This window comes from Antrostomus carolinensis, unplaced genomic scaffold (genome assembly GCF_000700745.2).
Source record: "Antrostomus carolinensis isolate BGI_N321 unplaced genomic scaffold, ASM70074v2 scaffold18702, whole genome shotgun sequence".
Taxonomy (NCBI): Eukaryota; Metazoa; Chordata; class Aves; order Caprimulgiformes; family Caprimulgidae; genus Antrostomus; species Antrostomus carolinensis.
This window is the reverse complement of record NW_010299241.1, coordinates 13,800-31,965: the sequence shown is the minus strand read 5'-3', so window position 1 is coordinate 31,965 and position 18,166 is coordinate 13,800. Positions and strand designations below refer to the sequence as shown.

The following is an 18,166-nucleotide window of genomic DNA, read 5'->3' as shown; positions in this document are numbered from 1 at the left end:
CCACCTCTCTGGGCAACCTGTCCCAGTGTTTCAACACCCTCAGTGTAAAAAATTTCTTCCTTATATCTAGTCTGAATCTACCCTCTTTTAGTTTAAAACCAATACCTCTTGTCCTATCGCTAGAGGCCCTGCTAAGAAATTTCTCCCCATCTTTCTTATAGGCCTCCTTTAAGTATTGAAAGGCCACAAGGTCTCCCCAGAGCCTTCTCTTCTCCAGGCTGAACAACCCCAACTCTCTTGGGCCTTGCTGACCCCCTCCCTACAGAACCAGGCAGCGTCCCTATACTCTTCCTACAATATCCATCCCTGTTTCCACTGCCTATGCATTTCCTTCTTGACCTTTAGTTTGACCAGCAGGTCTCAACTCAGCCATGCCAGTCTCTTGCCTTTCATGCTTGATTACACCTGGGTATCGAGAGCTCTTGCTCTTTATGGAGAGCATCCTTAAAGATCTGCCAGCTCTGTTCAGCTCCCTTGTCCCTGAGGGCAGTTTCCCAGGGCATCCTATTGATTAACTCCTTGAAGAGCTGGAAGCTCTTCAGCTGAAAGCTGAATTTTTCTTTCCTAAAATTCAGGGTCCTGACTTCACTCTTTGTCTGACCCATATCACTCAGGACTGCAAATTCCACCAGTGCGTGATTGCTGCAGCCCAGGCTGCCTCCAATCTTGACATCACTAATTAGCTCACTTGCGTTGGAGACCATCAGGTCCAGTATCTCATCCCCTCTAGCAGGGCTGTCTGTCACTTGGCTAAAGAAATTATCCTCAGTGCATTCCAGGAGTCTCCTGGATTGCCTACAGCTTGCTATGCTACTTTTCCAGTTGAAGTCCCCCAGCAGGATAAGAGCCTGCAAGCACGATGCCTCCTGCTGGAATAAGAAGGCTTCGGCAACAGGCTCCACTTGATCAGGTGGCCTGTAGTAGACACCAACCACAAGCTTCCCTTTGTTGCCTCAGTCTCTAATTCTTACCCATAAGCTTTCAGCCTCCTCATCATGGCTGATCTTCAGAGACAGCTCTTCACACTCTATCCATTTTTCTATGTAGAGGGCAATGCCTCTGCCCCTTCTTCCTCACCTGTCCCTTCTGAACAGCCTGTAGCCATCAATAGCCACACTCCAGTCATGGGATTCATTCCACCAAGTTTCAAGAATGGCAACTAGGTGGCTTCCTAGCTTTGTATCAGCATGGTGGCTTCCAACTTGTCCTGTTTGTTCCTCATGCTGTGTGCATTGGTGTAGTCATTTCAGCTGGGCTGTCAGCCATGGCACCTTCTTAGAGGAAGTCTTTAATTCCTTTGAGGTATTTCACTGGTGTGAAATAGGAGCCTGTTGGCTCCTATTGCCTCAGAAGCCCCTGGCTTGTCTCTGTAGGACTTCAAGTGTGCTGCAGTGTACCCAGCACATCTCAGAGCAACAAGCTGAGGGCCATTGCTAGCAACTTATCCCTCTAACTGTGGCGTGTCATCCCATAGCTTGTCATGAGAAAGCCTGATATTATTCCCCTCCCTCTTCAAGTCTAGTGTAAATGTCTGACAATGAGCCCTGCAAGCTCCTGACCAAAGACCCTCTTCCCTCTTTGAGAAAGGTGAATTCCATCTGACACCAGCAAGCCTGGTGCCTTGTAGGCCATCCCATTATCAAAAAATGCAAAACTGTGGCGGTGACACCAGCTATGGAGCCACCTATTACTAGACTGAGTGAGTGGGTGTGTCTGTTTCTTCCCATGTTGCTGTCTGCAACTGGAAAGAGAGAGACAAAAATTACCTATGCTCCAGAATCCCTTACCAACTGTTCCAAGGCCCTGAAGTCTCTTTTGATCGCCCTTGGACCATGTGTTGCAGCTTCATTGCCACCCACATACATACAAGAGCAGTAATGGGTAATAGTCCAAGGGCCGTACCGAGCTAGGAAGTTTCCTAGTGATGTCCTTAACCCAGACCCCAGGGAGGCAGCAGACTTCCCTAAAAGGAGGGTCTGTCCGGCATATTGGGCCCTCTGTTCCCCTCAAAAGGGAATCTCCTACAACTACAACCCTTCTTTTCTTCCTTGTCATGGTAGTCATGATATAGAGGGTAGGCCTTTCTGACCCTGGCAACACCGCTGGTGTAGATGGACCATCATCCACATCATCCATTGGCTGCCTTTCCACATCCAGTGCCTCATATGTGCTGTACAGAGGCACCTGGGAAGGTGAGGTGGGCAAGGAGGGGGTTCACCTACCGCCCTGAGTGTGGACTTACCTCCATTCCCCCCTTTCATTTAAGCTACTGCCTTCAGCCTGACAGGCTGAGGATACAGATTCCCCTTGATCTCCAATATTTACTGGTGGCTGTACCTTTTTCTGTCTCAGGGAGGGCAGAGCATGGTTCCACCAGTCTCTCTCTTTCTCAGCCTCCTTGATGCTCCTTAACTTTTCTACTTCCTCTCGTAGCTCTGCCACCAGACTGAGCAGATCATCCACCTGGTCACACCTCATGCAGCTGTTCTGCTGTCTGCTACCAGTGAAAGGCTCTGGCACTCCCTGCAGCCTGAGACCTGGATGGCTGCATGATTTCCTGGGAGCTGTCTGGGTTGCCACATCCATTCTGGCAAGTGCAGAGGACAGAGCTTTCTGCTGGGTGGATACCATAGCTAAGCTCCTTCGGAAAGGGTGATGGCCACCAATGGAACTCACCTCTTGAGCTGGTAGGGTGTTTGCACCCTTCCTGCACACCCCTCCACACTAACTGCTGTGCAAGCTGCCATGCTACACCCAGGCTGAGGCACTGCACTGTTTGCCTGCTCAGTCTTTGGTACCAACCCTCATATCCTTGATTTTTATAATGAAGTGGACTTCTCTGTTTAGTCCCTTCTTTTTCTTTCTCCTATAAATTTTCTATTTTCTCTGAAGTTTTGCCATGTTGAGCTTTGTATGTCTGTGTGCCTTTGTTTGAGTAAATGAAGGTTTAATTCATTAACATCTGTATATTGAGATCTTATGCCAAAGAGGAAAAGTATCCAGTAATATTAATGTAATCCAGTGTTATATTTCTATTCACGTAAACAGAACATACTCCACTTGAAAAAGAGCAGATACCTAACATGCAGCCTGAACACTCCACAACAGCTTCAGTAACTGAACCCGAACCAGGTCAGAACATGAAGTTGCTTCTTTGCAGTGTATGCTAGTTTTCCTACTCTTTATTTCTTCCTATACTGGCACATTCCATATGAGGCATGACCATATGGATAGCCTGTCAAAAACTGTTCATCACTAAATAATAATTTTTTAATTAATATATATTCCTTATATTTCTTTGCAGAGGGAGTCATTATTTATTTGTGTGCTGATTTCAATAATCGTATGCAAATTTAATTAAGTAATTTTACCTTGTTTATTTTCCTGGAGAAGCATCATTATATACTATATCAGCATAAAGAATTTGGCATTTTGAAACTGTCTTTGTAAACTAGTAATATAATAATTCATAACTAGGAGGGGAAGCAGCATTGAAAAAATATGCCACCATATTTGAGGAAAATAAAAATAATCATAAAGCATAATGATAATTTTTAAATGCATAACATTTTAGAGGAGCATTGCCTTTATATATACTATTTGATTTTCAGAAATCATGCTACCCGAGTTTGCAGAGGATGATATTCCAAATATACCAGAAATGGAAACAATTAAAAGGAAGATTGACCTTTTCATGCATGACTGGCAAACAGTGGAGTCAGAAATCAAGAAGTCACCTCTAATTCAGGTTGTTATTTTAGAGATAGCTGAGCAAACTCCAGAAAGTCTGCTTAATCAAACTGTGCTGGTTATGGAAAGTAAGTAATACTGTTTATGTGATTTACACTTAACCTACCAAGAGGGATTTTGTAGAGCTTGTATGATGAGTATATTGGGATGGGGGTGGGGGGTAAGGTTATACTCAGTTCTGTATTACTCACATGAAGTGGGAACAGGACATGCTGTGTTTTGTGGGTGAGCTGAAAAGCACACTAGCAGCCTTTAAGACATGGGAAGAGTGGGAAAGATATATATTTGAAAGATATATATGGATATACAAATACATACATAATAGCTCCCCAAACATTCTGACAGCACATTTCCCCTGTAACTTGCTCTATCTGTTCATGTCAAGATACTGGTTTGAGAAATGGACAGATAACAAAGGTTCACTAATGTACAGTATTCATTGAAGTCAATGAGACTTTCAGGGGGTGTAATAATCTAATCTACCAACCTGCATAGGTTGTGTTTCAAGAATGGATTTTTGCAGTACTGGTATTTTTTTGGCAAATTACCTTTCTTCACTTTTGTGCTCAAATCTCTAACAATTTTGACTGCAGGATAAATAATATTAATACTACAGTTTTCCTAGCATTACTATATGCAAGTATTTTATTAACCAAAACATCTATTGTGATAGCTTTATAAACAATTAAATTTGACTGATTATTTTCCCCAATGAACAATAGGTAAAAAACACTATTGAAAACAGTAATGGCACTATCTGCATGTGTTTGTATAATACTTTTGTACTACAAGTTCCCATTGAAAAACCCATTTAATTCAATGAAAAAACAATCACCAGATTTTCCATTTTTGGAGGAAGCAATATATTTAATTCCTACATCCGGGGAGAACATTTTGTTCTATGAGTAGGAGAAATGCAATATACGCTTGGCATGATTTGCTTTCACATATGTGCTTACTCTATGGACAAAGATAATATATTCTGGCATAGCCAAATGAAAAATATTGAAACAGAAACAAAAATTTACATTTTTAGAACCTTTTAAATATCATGGTTGGGAATTATCCGATGAAGACTTAGATGAGGAAGCAGAAGATATGGCTGCTGAAGAGAAAGATGAAGAAGTTGAAGAAGAGGAAAATGAAGAAGTAAGCATTTGTCTGTTTATGCTTTTATTTTAACTCATTTATTTTCAGTTTGAACATAACACCAGAGAAGTCAGTATTTTCACCTGATTTTGTATGATCCAGGTTCAGCCTTGTTACAGAAAATACCAGCATATGCTCCAACACTTTCATTGTTTTCCTACATTCTGGCTGATAGTAGTTTACTCCAGTGAGAAGCATAAATACCACGTGCTAACAGAGATAATGAATGTACCTAGTTTTGCCAGATGGCAAAGAGGGGGTTTATTAAAGAAACAAATGTGAACTTTGATTTCTGTTGACTAACAATGATTCTGTGAGACATCATGTAAACATCAGAAGATCCAGAGTCCTAATGTACAATCCTCCGTTTCATCTCAGCTATTGATAATTTTCAAACACCCACTTTAATGAAGTTAAAGGTCGAGCTTTGCCTTTCTTTTATTTTCTTTCTATATTGGAAGATTCCTATCCCCAAATTTAACAGTACAGGATATCCATATACTGTACTGGAGCAGTATTGAATACATTTTTTTCAAAATTGATTTTATTGGATAAGTAATCTGACTTCATAATACCAGCTCTCATTGCCTTTTCTAAGAGGTCTAATTCTGCACATTTAGAAGCAACAGAAAGCGGGTTTCAAGAACACAGCAGGAAAAGTTACACAGATACTTCTAGCCTAATTTTGGTCTTTAACAGCTAACTATGATACTATAATTTCAAATTTAAAATGGTCATTCTTTTCTCAGAAATTCTCTTGCTAGATTGAACAGTTTGCTTTCTGACTCTGAATCTACCAAGTGTGTATTTTCATAGATTTATATTCAGCTTACAAACTATCTTGAGAATATCATTGTCATTCAGTGCTCAGTTGATGTATTTGACATTACTTAATCTGATCTGCTTGATCTACTTAATCTAAGTGAACTACTGAATTCAAATAGTTTGTGAAAATTTTCATAATATTTTCAGGATGAAGAAAAAAATAAGGAAAAGAAAAGGCTCATGGGAGACACAAAACACTTTTGTCCAGTCAGTCTGAAAGAAAACTTTGTCCTTCAGCCAGGACTCTATGAACATGCAGCTAAATATCAAGAAAAGATTTATTATTTTTCAACTTCTGAGTACAGAGATAAATTTTTGAAGAACCCTGAGGAGTACGTGGCTCGCAATGAACCATTACAAGTGAGAATCTTCAAAACTGTTTAAAGGATAATTAATAATAAATAAATAATAATAAATAACAGATTAAAATCACTATTTTCCATTCTCATTGATAATCGTAAATTATTGCTGATTTTTTGTAGGTAACAATAGATATATCAGGCAAGCCCACAAAACAAATAAAACACCTTGCTTCCCTACTCAATTTTTAGTGTACACTTAATTTATCGCATTGAATCAATGATGTAAATAAAGCAGAAAACAGAGGAAGATTACAAAGGCTTACAATAATTACAAGATGTGATTAACAAATCACACATATTGGGAGTTTTTACTATCTTTAAGTCTTTTTTTGTAAGTGGAAGAAGAGTAAAAGAAGGGAAGATATACCACAATTGTCTAATGAAGTTTCATTTTTACCTCCTGACATCAACTGCCATGCTGTATTTGTTCAGTATTTCCAGACAGTGGCTAGTCTGTTTGGAACAGTAATATAAAGCCTGTAAAAATTCAAATGCAAATTTATATTACTATTTTTGATGCAATTTTTATAGTGATATTTTGTAAATTAGAAAAAGTAGGGGTTGCACTGTAGACTCTAAATTGTTACAAAATATTCCATTTTTTTCCTATAGGCTCCTCCTTTACGGGTGTGCTTACTTGGAACTCATGGAGCAGGTAAAACTACTTGTGCACGACAGATAGCAGACAAATTAGGCATTTTCCATATTCAGTTTGAAGAATATCTACAGGAATTGATCTTACCCAAAACTAAACAGAAAGTTGGGCCCCACACTGATGAAGAACCTGATGAAGATGTCAATGAAATGCTAATTCTGTCACAGGAACTGGGAGACTTCTCTCATACCATCACTAAAACTGAGACTGAAAACAGCGAACAGGTAATAATCTGAGCTTTTTTTATGTCCATACACACATTTTCAGACCAGAATAGAAATTTCCTATAAAATTCTAGCTTGATAAAAAACACTTATGTTAAATTATTTACTTGATGAAATTTGGAAGCAATAGCTCTTGACAATGCTTTCTTATGAATGCCACAAACTTTCTTCAAAACGTTTCCAAGAATTATGTATAGGGGTTTTTTTCTAAATAGTAGAGATAGATGCTAAATAGGGCAAAGGAAGACCATGGTCTTTACAAGTACAGTCTAGGCTACGGCTTTCTAGGTCTCTGTGTCTAATAGGAAAGCACGGGTAAAGAGTGGTACTACTCACAACAGAAAAAGATCAAATTTGTGATCGTTTATGTAATCTGGACATATACATGTCAATGGGGTGGGTTCACAGGTGCTGAGGAAGCTGCCAAAGGCGCATTCAAAGCCACTCTTCTATTGTCTTGAAAAGCAGGGGAGGTCCCTGATAACTGGGAGGTAGTGTTCCTGATGGAATAATACAAAAGCACGTAATATTGGAAGTAAATGCTTCGACACAGATGGAGTACAGATCAAAATTATGGATGTCAGAACAAAACTTCAGGTTTTCATCAGTTAAATCTGAGAGGGGTTCTTTTGGCAAGTCAGTTTACAACTTGGTCATCACAGCCAAAAATATGGCAAGTGTTCCTGGCACTGATGGGTATGGCTGGCTCTCACTCAGCTTTATTTTTTTGGCATCAGTACATGTCTTACACAAAGGCACTTCTGTTAGTATTTTTACCTCATCATCTTCTTAGCTGCTGGTAAACAATCTTCTTTTACATTAATATTTTTTTCTCATACTTCTTGTAAAGCACTTTATCTGATGGCATGACCAAAGCACGTCTGATGCAAAAGCAATTCAGATTAGAAACCTGTTCATTGGTCCATGCACAAAACTCTGGAGGATAAGGCTATGGACTCCATAAGCATTTTTCTGAGTATGACTACCACCACACCATCTGACTACCCTGTTTTTCACTGATCTACTACTTCTCCAAAATAATTTCATTTAATTCCATTTGTATCATTCTCTTTCACTTTGGTGCAAGACACTAGAAATGTATCTATAAAAGCTTAAGGTAAATGTCAGCTATAATATTCAATAAAGGCAAACAAAACATACCATGCAGTCTGGGAAGTTTAGCAAAAAGATATCATCCTTGTTGTCTTAGTAAGTGTCAACCAAAGCCCTCACAGCATTGACAGGTCTGGGGACCAACCTTGTCCTTTGAACCTCTGCTATGCGAGGTGTTCCCTTTTCTGTACCCAGAATATACATTTTGTGTTTCTTTTCTTTTGCCAAATACAGTTGCTGTTTCAACAGTTCATCCGCAGTAGTAATGTCAGTGATACATTTTTATATGGGTTTTACTGTTTTCTCCCACTTCACACATTTCTTTCAAGATGCTTTGTGTTACAGATCTGGCAGCCACTGTGCCTTCTTAGGTATCCGTTATGCCATACGAATATCTTTTAATATATACACTGTGTCAGGCTCTAGAGAAACTATTACTCACACACTACATTAGATCTGTGTCTTCCAGCACATTCTCAATTCTTTTGGCTGCATTATCAGAATAGATGTCAGGCATAGGGATTCTTATTCAGACACATCCTTGCAGCAAGCAGCTCCCTACCATCATTTGGAGAGTTCCTGAATATATTTGGATCCTTTTGTAAAAAAGTGTTATTCCTTTATTTTCTGACAAATTATGCTAACAAATTCTTGAGCAATTTGTCTTATTGACTACTACATGAGGAAAGGACAGCAGAACTTTGTAATGAATTCACAAAAGAAACTCAGGGGACAACTTTAATCCATATGCTGAGAGGGACAGGAGAATATCTAGCTGCATATCAGATTTTCTCTCCAGGTGACTTTGGATGCAACTTAGGTGCATGCTTGATGGCCACTGACATTTAAAAAAAACCACACTCTTTTGGTAGTGTATATCTGGTCTTCTTAAACAAATATAGGTGGCTTTTTACAAACAAGACCTTTATAAGTTATGGCAGAAAAGTATTGAATTCTTTAAAGGATACCAAATACATTTCTCTTATGAACTTTGCCATTCTGTTTTCAGGAAATAAATATCAACTAACTAGAAAATAATATTTTATTCTATTAATATTCCTATGAAAAATTACCATAGCAGGTCAGGAACAGTGATATTTTTTGACTTCTAATGTTGTCTTTTATCTGGTATACTTGTAAAAACATGTGTTTTGATATTGTGCCTGATGTAAACTAATCCAGAATCACCAATCTATACCTTCTTTTCATACTTTTTTACTGCAGTTGTATCATTAAGCCATTCTATGAGAAGTGCATCCTCAGCCATATCAGTGTCACATATTCTGAAAAAAGTTTTTCACAAGAACTTAACAGCTAGATTTGGAATTTGAATGCTCTGCATTTGACTAGTCATTAATACTGCTACTGCTCTGTAGAACAATGCTATCTTCCTGATTCCTAGTCACGTGCTTATGCCCAGAAAGAAGTTTACATATCTTTCTTTGACATCTTTCTTTGAATTCCATCAAAAGATAAAAGTTGCTTTCAGAAAGTAAAACTACATTCTGATGTCAAACAGGTAGTCTTCCAGCATGAGAAAATGTATAGCTAAGTGGAAAAATTCTTGTAGGCAATTAGGAGAAACTGATCATTTCTGTTTCTCTGAATTGAGCATATGTATAATTACATACTTAACAATTGTCCTTGGGTTTAGGTTTCATTAAAAGTTATACAGCAGCCATTGCCCCAACTCTAGGGAAGTACCCAAGCCCAAGCACGTGGAAAATACCCAAAAATGTAGAATGCAGCACAGTGACATGTGGCAAATGAGTTTACTTTGTTTCTGCTGGTTTAAATCAAATGAAGACAGTACCTTACTTAGTCAAGGTAGATCTTTCTTTCTTTCTTTTTCTTTCTTTCTTTCTTTCTTTCTGTTTTTTTTGTGGTTTTTTTTCTTTTTTTTTTTTTTGTGGATTTTCTTTGTGTAAAGGAAGTGGAGTTAACTGATGAAGAGGAAGCAATCAAAGCAAATCTGGTGGATTATGAGGCACTGCCTCCAGAAGTCCTTGATAACATTGTTCTTGACTGGTGGAGGAAAGAGCCATTCCGGTAACTGTAATTAGATTATCTCTTTTTTAATTAATCTTAGGAAGCATATCATCCATTACAATTACAAATAACTATTGCTGAGATTATTTCAATGCTCTTATACTTTTTATGAATCATGACCTACCTCTCAGTCTCAGTTTTGTTGTTCTGTTTTGATTGATATTTTGACAGTAACATAATGTCTGATGTGCTCGACACAGGACTGGAAAAAAGTACTTAGTGAATTTGAATTAGATTAAATCTCCTGAGTAGCTGGGTAGTTTTTGTGGGCTTACAGGATAGATATGTTTTATGTTTTCATGTAATTAATTATAAATTTACATTAATGAATTAATTTTCATTAATTAATTAAAACATTTTATGTTTTCATGTAATTAATTATCATGGAGAGCTGGAATCCAGCTGTAATTATTAGTTTCGATAAATTGTAAATATTATGTGGAAAGCAAAACAAAGTATTGGTGATCTCTAAAATAACACAGTATCAGGTTATCTTGTGCATTCATCACTATCTGCACTCCAGTGATGTGCCCACAACAGACTTCCTTTCATATCAGAAAGTACAGCCGTAACACTGTGATAAATGTGGATTATTGTTGGATAAATAAGATCATCAACTCCTAGAAAGCCGACTGGCTTTTTAGGATGTAATTTCAGCAGGGTAAATCCCTGCTTCCATGTTCTATCAATTCCATTCATTTCCATTCAGATCATAGCTGCTGGCAGCTTGACCATAAGGTTTCAATTCTCCAGTATGAGAAATGCCTTAAAAATAATAAAAAAGATCCTCAAATAAATTTTTGTCCTGTCAGCCCACATATAGGGGCCAACATTCTCATAATGGTGTAAAAATAGGGAGATCAGTTTTAGGAAAAAAACACACATGTGTTCAGCACACATCTGAACACAACATTACACGTAATTTTGTGATACTATATTATATAAACTCAGTTTCACCAGGAACAGAGAAGAGAACCTTCATCATGATATATATCATAATCAATATCCTCCCCTGAAGTTTTTCCCACAGCATCCAGGACCACCTGTTCTTCCATCCACTCCCACCCGTTGTCACGTCTTTAGTTTTCTGTGGTTTTACAATGGATCCTATTCAGGGCTGAAGTAATAAAGAGAAGTACTAACTTCTCATTAACACAACATTTAGCTTTACAGAACTACTCATCTAATTTGAGATTGTAACAGCTCCAACAGGCCAGAGAGCTTTCCAGACATATCTGACATGTTTTTAATATCTGCAGGAAGGGAGATGCAGGTCATGCTGAGTGTCAAAATTCTCATGCTATACTAGAGAAGAAATGGTCAGGCATTACTGAAAAATAAATTTTCAGGCAACAAACTTTCTGTGGCAGATGTTACCAAAATAATGTTTGGTGCACCTTGTATTTTTTTGAGAGCAGTGGCTAGGAAGCACTGGTTTTAGAGTCACACAAGCAATACTGAGGACACAGTTTATTTTGGTTTGGGTTTTTTTTAAGTTATTTTAAAATAATTAATCTCTGCACATTAAAACCTCAGAAGAAATACATTTGTTTGTTAGTACATCAATTAAAACACATGGTGAAGTATCATTTTTACATTGTCAAAAGATAATACCTGAAAGTATTTAAGTTTACTCTTAACATATACATTTAATAAGGGAGTTTAATTTTTTTTTCAAATTAATTGCATTTTCACTGTGTTGCACTTTAAATTACATTGTGTAATGATAAATATCTTCTTTTCCAATTAGGTCCACAGGGTTTATACTGGATGGTTTCCCTCGTACTTCAGATGAAGCCCAGTATTTGTTAGATCGAGGACTCTGTCCTGATGTTGCAGTTTATATTCAAGTAGAAGAAAGCGACATTCTTGACCGTCTTTTCCCTCCACGTCTGAAAAAATGGAAAGAAAGCCACTATAAAAAAATGGAAAATAAAAAGAAACTGAAAGAGCTGAAAGCAAAAATAAGAGTAAGTTTTCAGTCCTGTCTACTTTTTTGTAATTTCAGCAGCACAGATCTGAACACAGATTCTAAAATTCCCAAAGCAGTGAAGAGCACACAGAGAAACAGAGAGGGGAGCCAGGAGATACAGCTCCACACATTCACAGCATTCCTAGATTTACCATAGGAACCAAAAAGAATTTAGGGCTCTTTTCCTCCCCTGTGTAATTAATTCATGCAGGAGTTTAGATGTCTCACAGCCCAAGAAAAGTGTCTGACAGAGTGCCAGACATCTGGAAAGTCCTGGACAAAAGGCAGCTAGATGGAGAGAGTGAATATGGCCATAAAAAATCAAATACACAGCTCATGCACGGCACTGTTGTTGCATCATGGATTCCCTCAGTGTGGGCTGTTGAGTTGATCTGCATCTCCCACAGGCTGACTTATAAGTACTGTATAGGGTATATGTCTTTGTTTCCAACTATGATATTCTGCACAGAAAGGTAGTAGCACTGAGCCACGTGATTAGTGCTGTTGCAGCTGCACAGTCTCCTATTTGAAGAGAGCTGTGCCTACTACTGAACAGGTTATAAGTTACTTGAAGTAACCTGAAACCTCTGCGCACACATTTACAATCAGCACATACAATATATTCAAGGTTCCTAACATTCTATAAAAGTGAGATAAAGTACTTCACATGTACTATCAGAAAAGGTCTGAGCATGTTACTATAGAGCAGCTGGCACACAGGAAGTTAGTACAAGAGAATTTGGGACAAGGCTCGTACAACACCAGTAAGTTTTCTCAAGTGTTTGTGCCAGAGGTTGGCTCTGAGAATGCGTATGAGCTAGGAGAGTTAAAGTATTTTTTCCACTGAGTCCTTCCTGATGCATCTTGGAAGTCTTGCTGGAAAAGGTGCATTCTAGTGAACAGCCTGCCTTGCTGTACTAATCTCACCCTGTAAACAGTTACTCTGATAATTCAAGTGGCAGATAACTCTGCTACAGATCCTAGGGTCCAAACTTCTAATGAACTGTGTAGGTGTCAATATGGCTCCTGATGACAAAGGAAAATAACACGTTCCTATTTAAAACACATGGAACAGTGATACAAATTGATAAAGGCATTAAGAAGTAAGGAAAGATCAGAATCAAGATTTCCTGAGTAACAGTAATTTACTGTTTTTTGCTTATGTGTATTGCAATATAGTTTTTAGTTACACACTGAGTATTTTTCCATAGCAACCAGGTGAGCAAGCTGGATGGTGCTGTGAGCATGCAGCATTGCTGGGTGTACTGTTATGCCTTCTTTTGTTCCTAAAGCTGGAGGATGTAGAGAGTCAGGGAAAAGCTGACAGACCAGTTGAATGCTATCCTAAAGTTTCCTTCCACTGAAAGAAGCTGGCAACAGGACACTGAGAGCAATGAGTACACCTTCAGTGCTGTGTTGTTTGGGAACACTGGAGTTTAGTCACAAGAGCAAAAAAAATTAGTCTGTGCAGAGTTTCTTGTTGCTCTGCTTAGAATGCTTTGGTATCCAGGCCAAAGCTTTGGAGTTAACATGGATTTCTAAAATTGCACTGTTGCCTGCGTGTTGAGATACTCAGTTTTTCTGATCTCAGTTCAGGTGACAGCATTATGGTGTGCAAGAACAGCAATTACATCAACCCCACTGGCCTTAAGTAGAATGCTTCTGCATATTACTTCTGAGTTAGGATTTAGCCATCAGGTACTTGACATGTATCTACTGAGTATGTATGGGGGACTGTTTCAAATGCTTATAACTTGGTCAAAATTGGGCAGTTTTAAACAGACACAGGCAACAGCACTCATTTAATACTATGCACAGTCACCCCTTTGCCAAATGACAACAACTACCTGTAAGTTTAGAAACATGGTAGCTTGCCAATAAAAATATTGTATTTTCAGTGTGATCAGAATCAGTCTTTTTTCCCCTGTAATCTCAATCTCAGAAGTTGCCAAGTTAATTTTACTGAAATTTACTTACATGTTCACCTAGTAGAGAGTGTATCTAGTCTGCAAAATTTCAAGCTGCACAGATAGTATTTTTTAACATTAGAAGCAACTAGAAACAGAGTTTTAAGGTGGAAAGAACTATATTAATTCTAGGTCACATTACCAATACTGAGAGGAGAGCTTTTATTAGCAAATATCATTGTCTTCTTACATCTTTTTTTCACTAACAGGATGAGAGGATTGCTAGAAGAAGGGAAGAACTTTTAGCAGAACGAAAACAAATGGAAAAGAAGGTAAGAAAACAAGCTAATAAAAAAGATTTAAAATAGAAGTGTTTGCATTCGTATCTGTGGTGGTTTGGGTGGATTCACCCCTTTGGCTTGCACCTTGCAGCCAAACACAGCCTGCTCTCTCACCCTCCCCTTATAAATTAGAAATTTCTAGAGCTTTTAGTCAGAGTTTTCAGGTAATGTAGAATAGTAAAAATGTGACAGACTGTCAGAAACTTCTACTTTCAAAAATAATTTGAAATAATGTTTCAATTGTTTTAGGAACTATTGACTCATGAACACCAAAAATGATTTTGAAAGAATTCTCAGTATGTGCTCCAATTCAACAAAATACTTATGAATGTGTTTTATGTATCTAATTTGTAAGCATAAGAGTACCCCCACTAATTGCAATTAGACATGTGTTTTAAGTACCCTGTCAAATCCATGGTTAATCCAGAATAGGATTGTACCAGGATTTCTGACCAAACTCAATTACATAGTATATTTTTAAATGCATTAATGTACTACTTGACTGCTCATTAAATTCTGTCAACTACACTTTCAGCTAACAAGCTTTAACAAAGTCTTGCCAAACTACAATACTATGTATGAAAAAAATACTCTGCAGTCTAGCACTTCAGTTTTTTAAGCACTCTTGGAACTGGTACAATGCTTCACTGTATGCACTATGCAGTACCTCTGTATTTTCTTCTGAAATATTATTCTAGAATTTACTAGATTTTTGTTTACGATAAAGGGTACCCCAAAATGAAGTTTTGTTGAACTGATGATTTTTCTAATTAAAAAAGAGACAAGAATACCATATGTTCCTTCAAAACATCTGTATCATAGACATGAAACAACAAAATATTTTGCCTTTAACAAATAAGGAGCATTATGAAGCCACTGAGGAGGAAGATGAGAATGAGAATGAAGATGTTGAAGCTATACTTGAAGAAGAGTTTCCAGAAGAAGAAGAAGAAGAGGCTGAAGAAGAACAGGAGATTGAGGCTGTTGACCGCATACAAAATGAAATTACAGAACAGTTTGATTCAGAAACAGTCAGATTACAAACTGTAGAGGTACCTAATCCACTGCTTATTTTGTTAAATTATATGATTGCATGATGCAAGAAGAGTTTTCAGTTTTATTTTAGTTGTCAAATTCAAAAGTTATAGTGCTTAAACAAACATGCTGCTGTACTTATGATCTCAATATATGAGCAAAATAAGGCTGTAGTGAGAAGGTATATACTTTAAAAAGTATGTAATTTATAAGACTAATACTGTGGGGAAAAAACAAAAGAAACTTTAGGGCAGACCTACCCAGTCTTGGGGTACTTATTTCCTTTTTAATAGGTAATTGATGCAGGCAACCAAACTAGAGAGTCATAAATATATGAATAGTATTTAAAAATAAATTTTAAGGCAAAATTCTTATTAGATAAATCTAATTTTTTATACAGTAATTAGTAATGTTATTTTATTGAAATCGGTACAATTACCTATGATGAGGTAACCTCATCTAACTTTAGATATCTGCAATGTTAATGCCCACATCTAAGGCAGTAAGCAGACTGGTCCCATTTGTTTACTATAAAATATGTATCTTACTTCAAGAGGAAACTAATAATGATTTAGAAGAAACTCTATCCACTGACCAGCGAGAAAGTTTACGGAACTAAATAGCCAAAACATAGATCCAAGATCTGCAAAATTAATCCAACCTTTACCAACCCCATAATTGTGACTGATTCAAGGATCACTTTATTTTAGTAATTAATGGATTAAATGTCAGATGAATCAAGAATAAGCTCCTAACATTCTTTGCACTACAAGGAAGCATAAACTGCGTGGAAAAGATTAATGTTTTGTGCTCAGAGATTCACCTTTCTATCAGTTTTGGAAGAAGGTGAATTGAAAGTACATTAAACTTTCAAAAGTGACCACAAAATATCATAATTTTATTGAACTATTCAATGCATATAATCATGTATCCCAATGATAATCACAAAAATATACTACTAATATCCCCTAGTTACAGCTTACATGGTATTTTTCCCTTTATTTTTTAATTCCAAGAACATTTATGCATAAGTAACTTTAAATAACTTACTATTTATGATTTATTATTCAAGACTACTCTTCATTGTTCTCTGATTCTTTAATTGTTGGTCCTCTTTGACATTGTGGAGTCTTGATCTTTTATGGAAAACTAAATGATGACATTAAAACACAGTAGCACTTTGTAAAAGTCTTAGGTTGCTAGAAAAAACTCCACAGAAAATTGATTTTTTTACATTTTACTTTAATAAGCTGGGGAATAATAAATCACCAGAGAGCAGCAATATTTTTAGAGAGTAACTATAGAAGCCATCCTAAAATGTTTGGAGCAGTGAAAGAATGATATTTGATTATTTTTTTAATAACAAATACTTCTCAAGCTTTAGCTTTTTCATAGGATATTCCTCAAAGTTAACTGGCAGATTGTCCCTTTTTTAAAATAGTGTGATACTTAATATAGGCTAGGTAATTTAAACTTCAATGGGCAGGAAGACCAATTCTCATCTCAAATCAAATTTTGCTGATTCACAGTGGCTTGAGACCATGCTCAAGAAATCCTTGATAGTTCACAGAAAATCTTGCTGTCATTCACTATCTAAAATCTGATCAGGTTTATGATTCAAATATTTCATTATGTTTTCATTAACCAGGAAGAACTTGAAAAATCGTTGATACCACAAATCAAGATCGACGGAGGACGGAAACCTCACATCATATTCTACCAAATATATAGCAAGCTGAATTTGCTAATGGAAAATCGTGGAAGCATTTTTGAGAAATGTTACCCAATAAGTTTGCCGCTTGCACATAAGATGCTAGCTTTCTCATATAAATTTCCAAGTTCTTTTGGTCAGTGGGATCCAGTCAAGGTAATGTTCTTAAATAGCTGAAGAATATTTTCAATAATACTTTTAAAAAATATATTTCACATCAAAAAATACTATAAGACAGTAGCAACTAATACCAGAAATATTTAATGAAAACTACATAACTGAATCAAAACTACACCACTAAATATACACAAAATACAGCAAGCACTGATAATAAAAGGTGTTAGTCTTTTCAGTGTTGCAGCTAAATTAAGGCTGAGAGGCATTTAGTAAAATCTGTTACATTACCATTAGCAACACAATTAAAGGTAGCAGCAAACCAGAAAGAAATGCCTAATTCTTCATGATCCACAAAACACAGTACAACAGAGAAGGTCTTAAAGCCTTCTAGAAGCAGTGAAAACAAACTGAAAGGATTTGTGATTTTATTTTGTAAGAAGCCACACAGGTGGCCACCAACCCTAGCAGAGGCAAAAAAGCAAACCAACAAATTTTAAAGGTATGTAATTCATCAGCAATAACTCTTTGTTGTCAAAATTTACAAATTTTGAAGAGCAACAAACTTGAGAAGAAACTTCTTTACAGTGAGGGTGACAGAGCACTGGAACAGGCTACGTAGGGAGGTTGTGGAGTCTCCTTCTCTGGAGACATTCAAGACCTGCCTGGACGCCTTCCTGTGTGATCTCATTTAGGTTCCTGCTCCGTCAGGGGGATTGTACTAGATGATCTTTCGAGGTCCCTTCCAATCCCTGACATTCTGTGATTCTGTGATTCTGTGATTTACTTAGTATTTTACTAGAGATCTGGAAAGTTGAGGTCAGAAAATACTCATATCTATCCCCAAAAGTGAGCTGATACAGTTTTATAGGTAGCAAGTGAAATATTAGGGGGTAAATTTTTGGTTTTAATGCTAGAAATAAAAGCAGGTTGGATTGTGAATAAATCAGAAATAAAAA

At 37.1% G+C, this 18,166-nt stretch overlaps 1 protein-coding gene across 1 annotated transcript in view; it reads left to right on the top strand.

Annotated features, from left to right (window-relative positions):
• The window catches only part of AK9 (adenylate kinase 9), a gene marked incomplete at its 5' end in the record, with an annotated part of 41,399 nt that overhangs the window by 12,818 nt on the left and 10,415 nt on the right, over nt 1-18,166 (top strand). Inside the window, 10 exon segments of the mRNA XM_029083678.1 lie at nt 3,049-3,132; nt 3,612-3,818; nt 4,787-4,899; nt 5,872-6,084; nt 6,699-6,965; nt 10,009-10,127; nt 11,878-12,097; nt 14,276-14,340; nt 15,195-15,399; nt 17,031-17,249. Of these exon segments, the coding sequence (XP_028939511.1) occupies nt 3,049-3,132; nt 3,612-3,818; nt 4,787-4,899; nt 5,872-6,084; nt 6,699-6,965; nt 10,009-10,127; nt 11,878-12,097; nt 14,276-14,340; nt 15,195-15,399; nt 17,031-17,249 (1,712 nt within the window).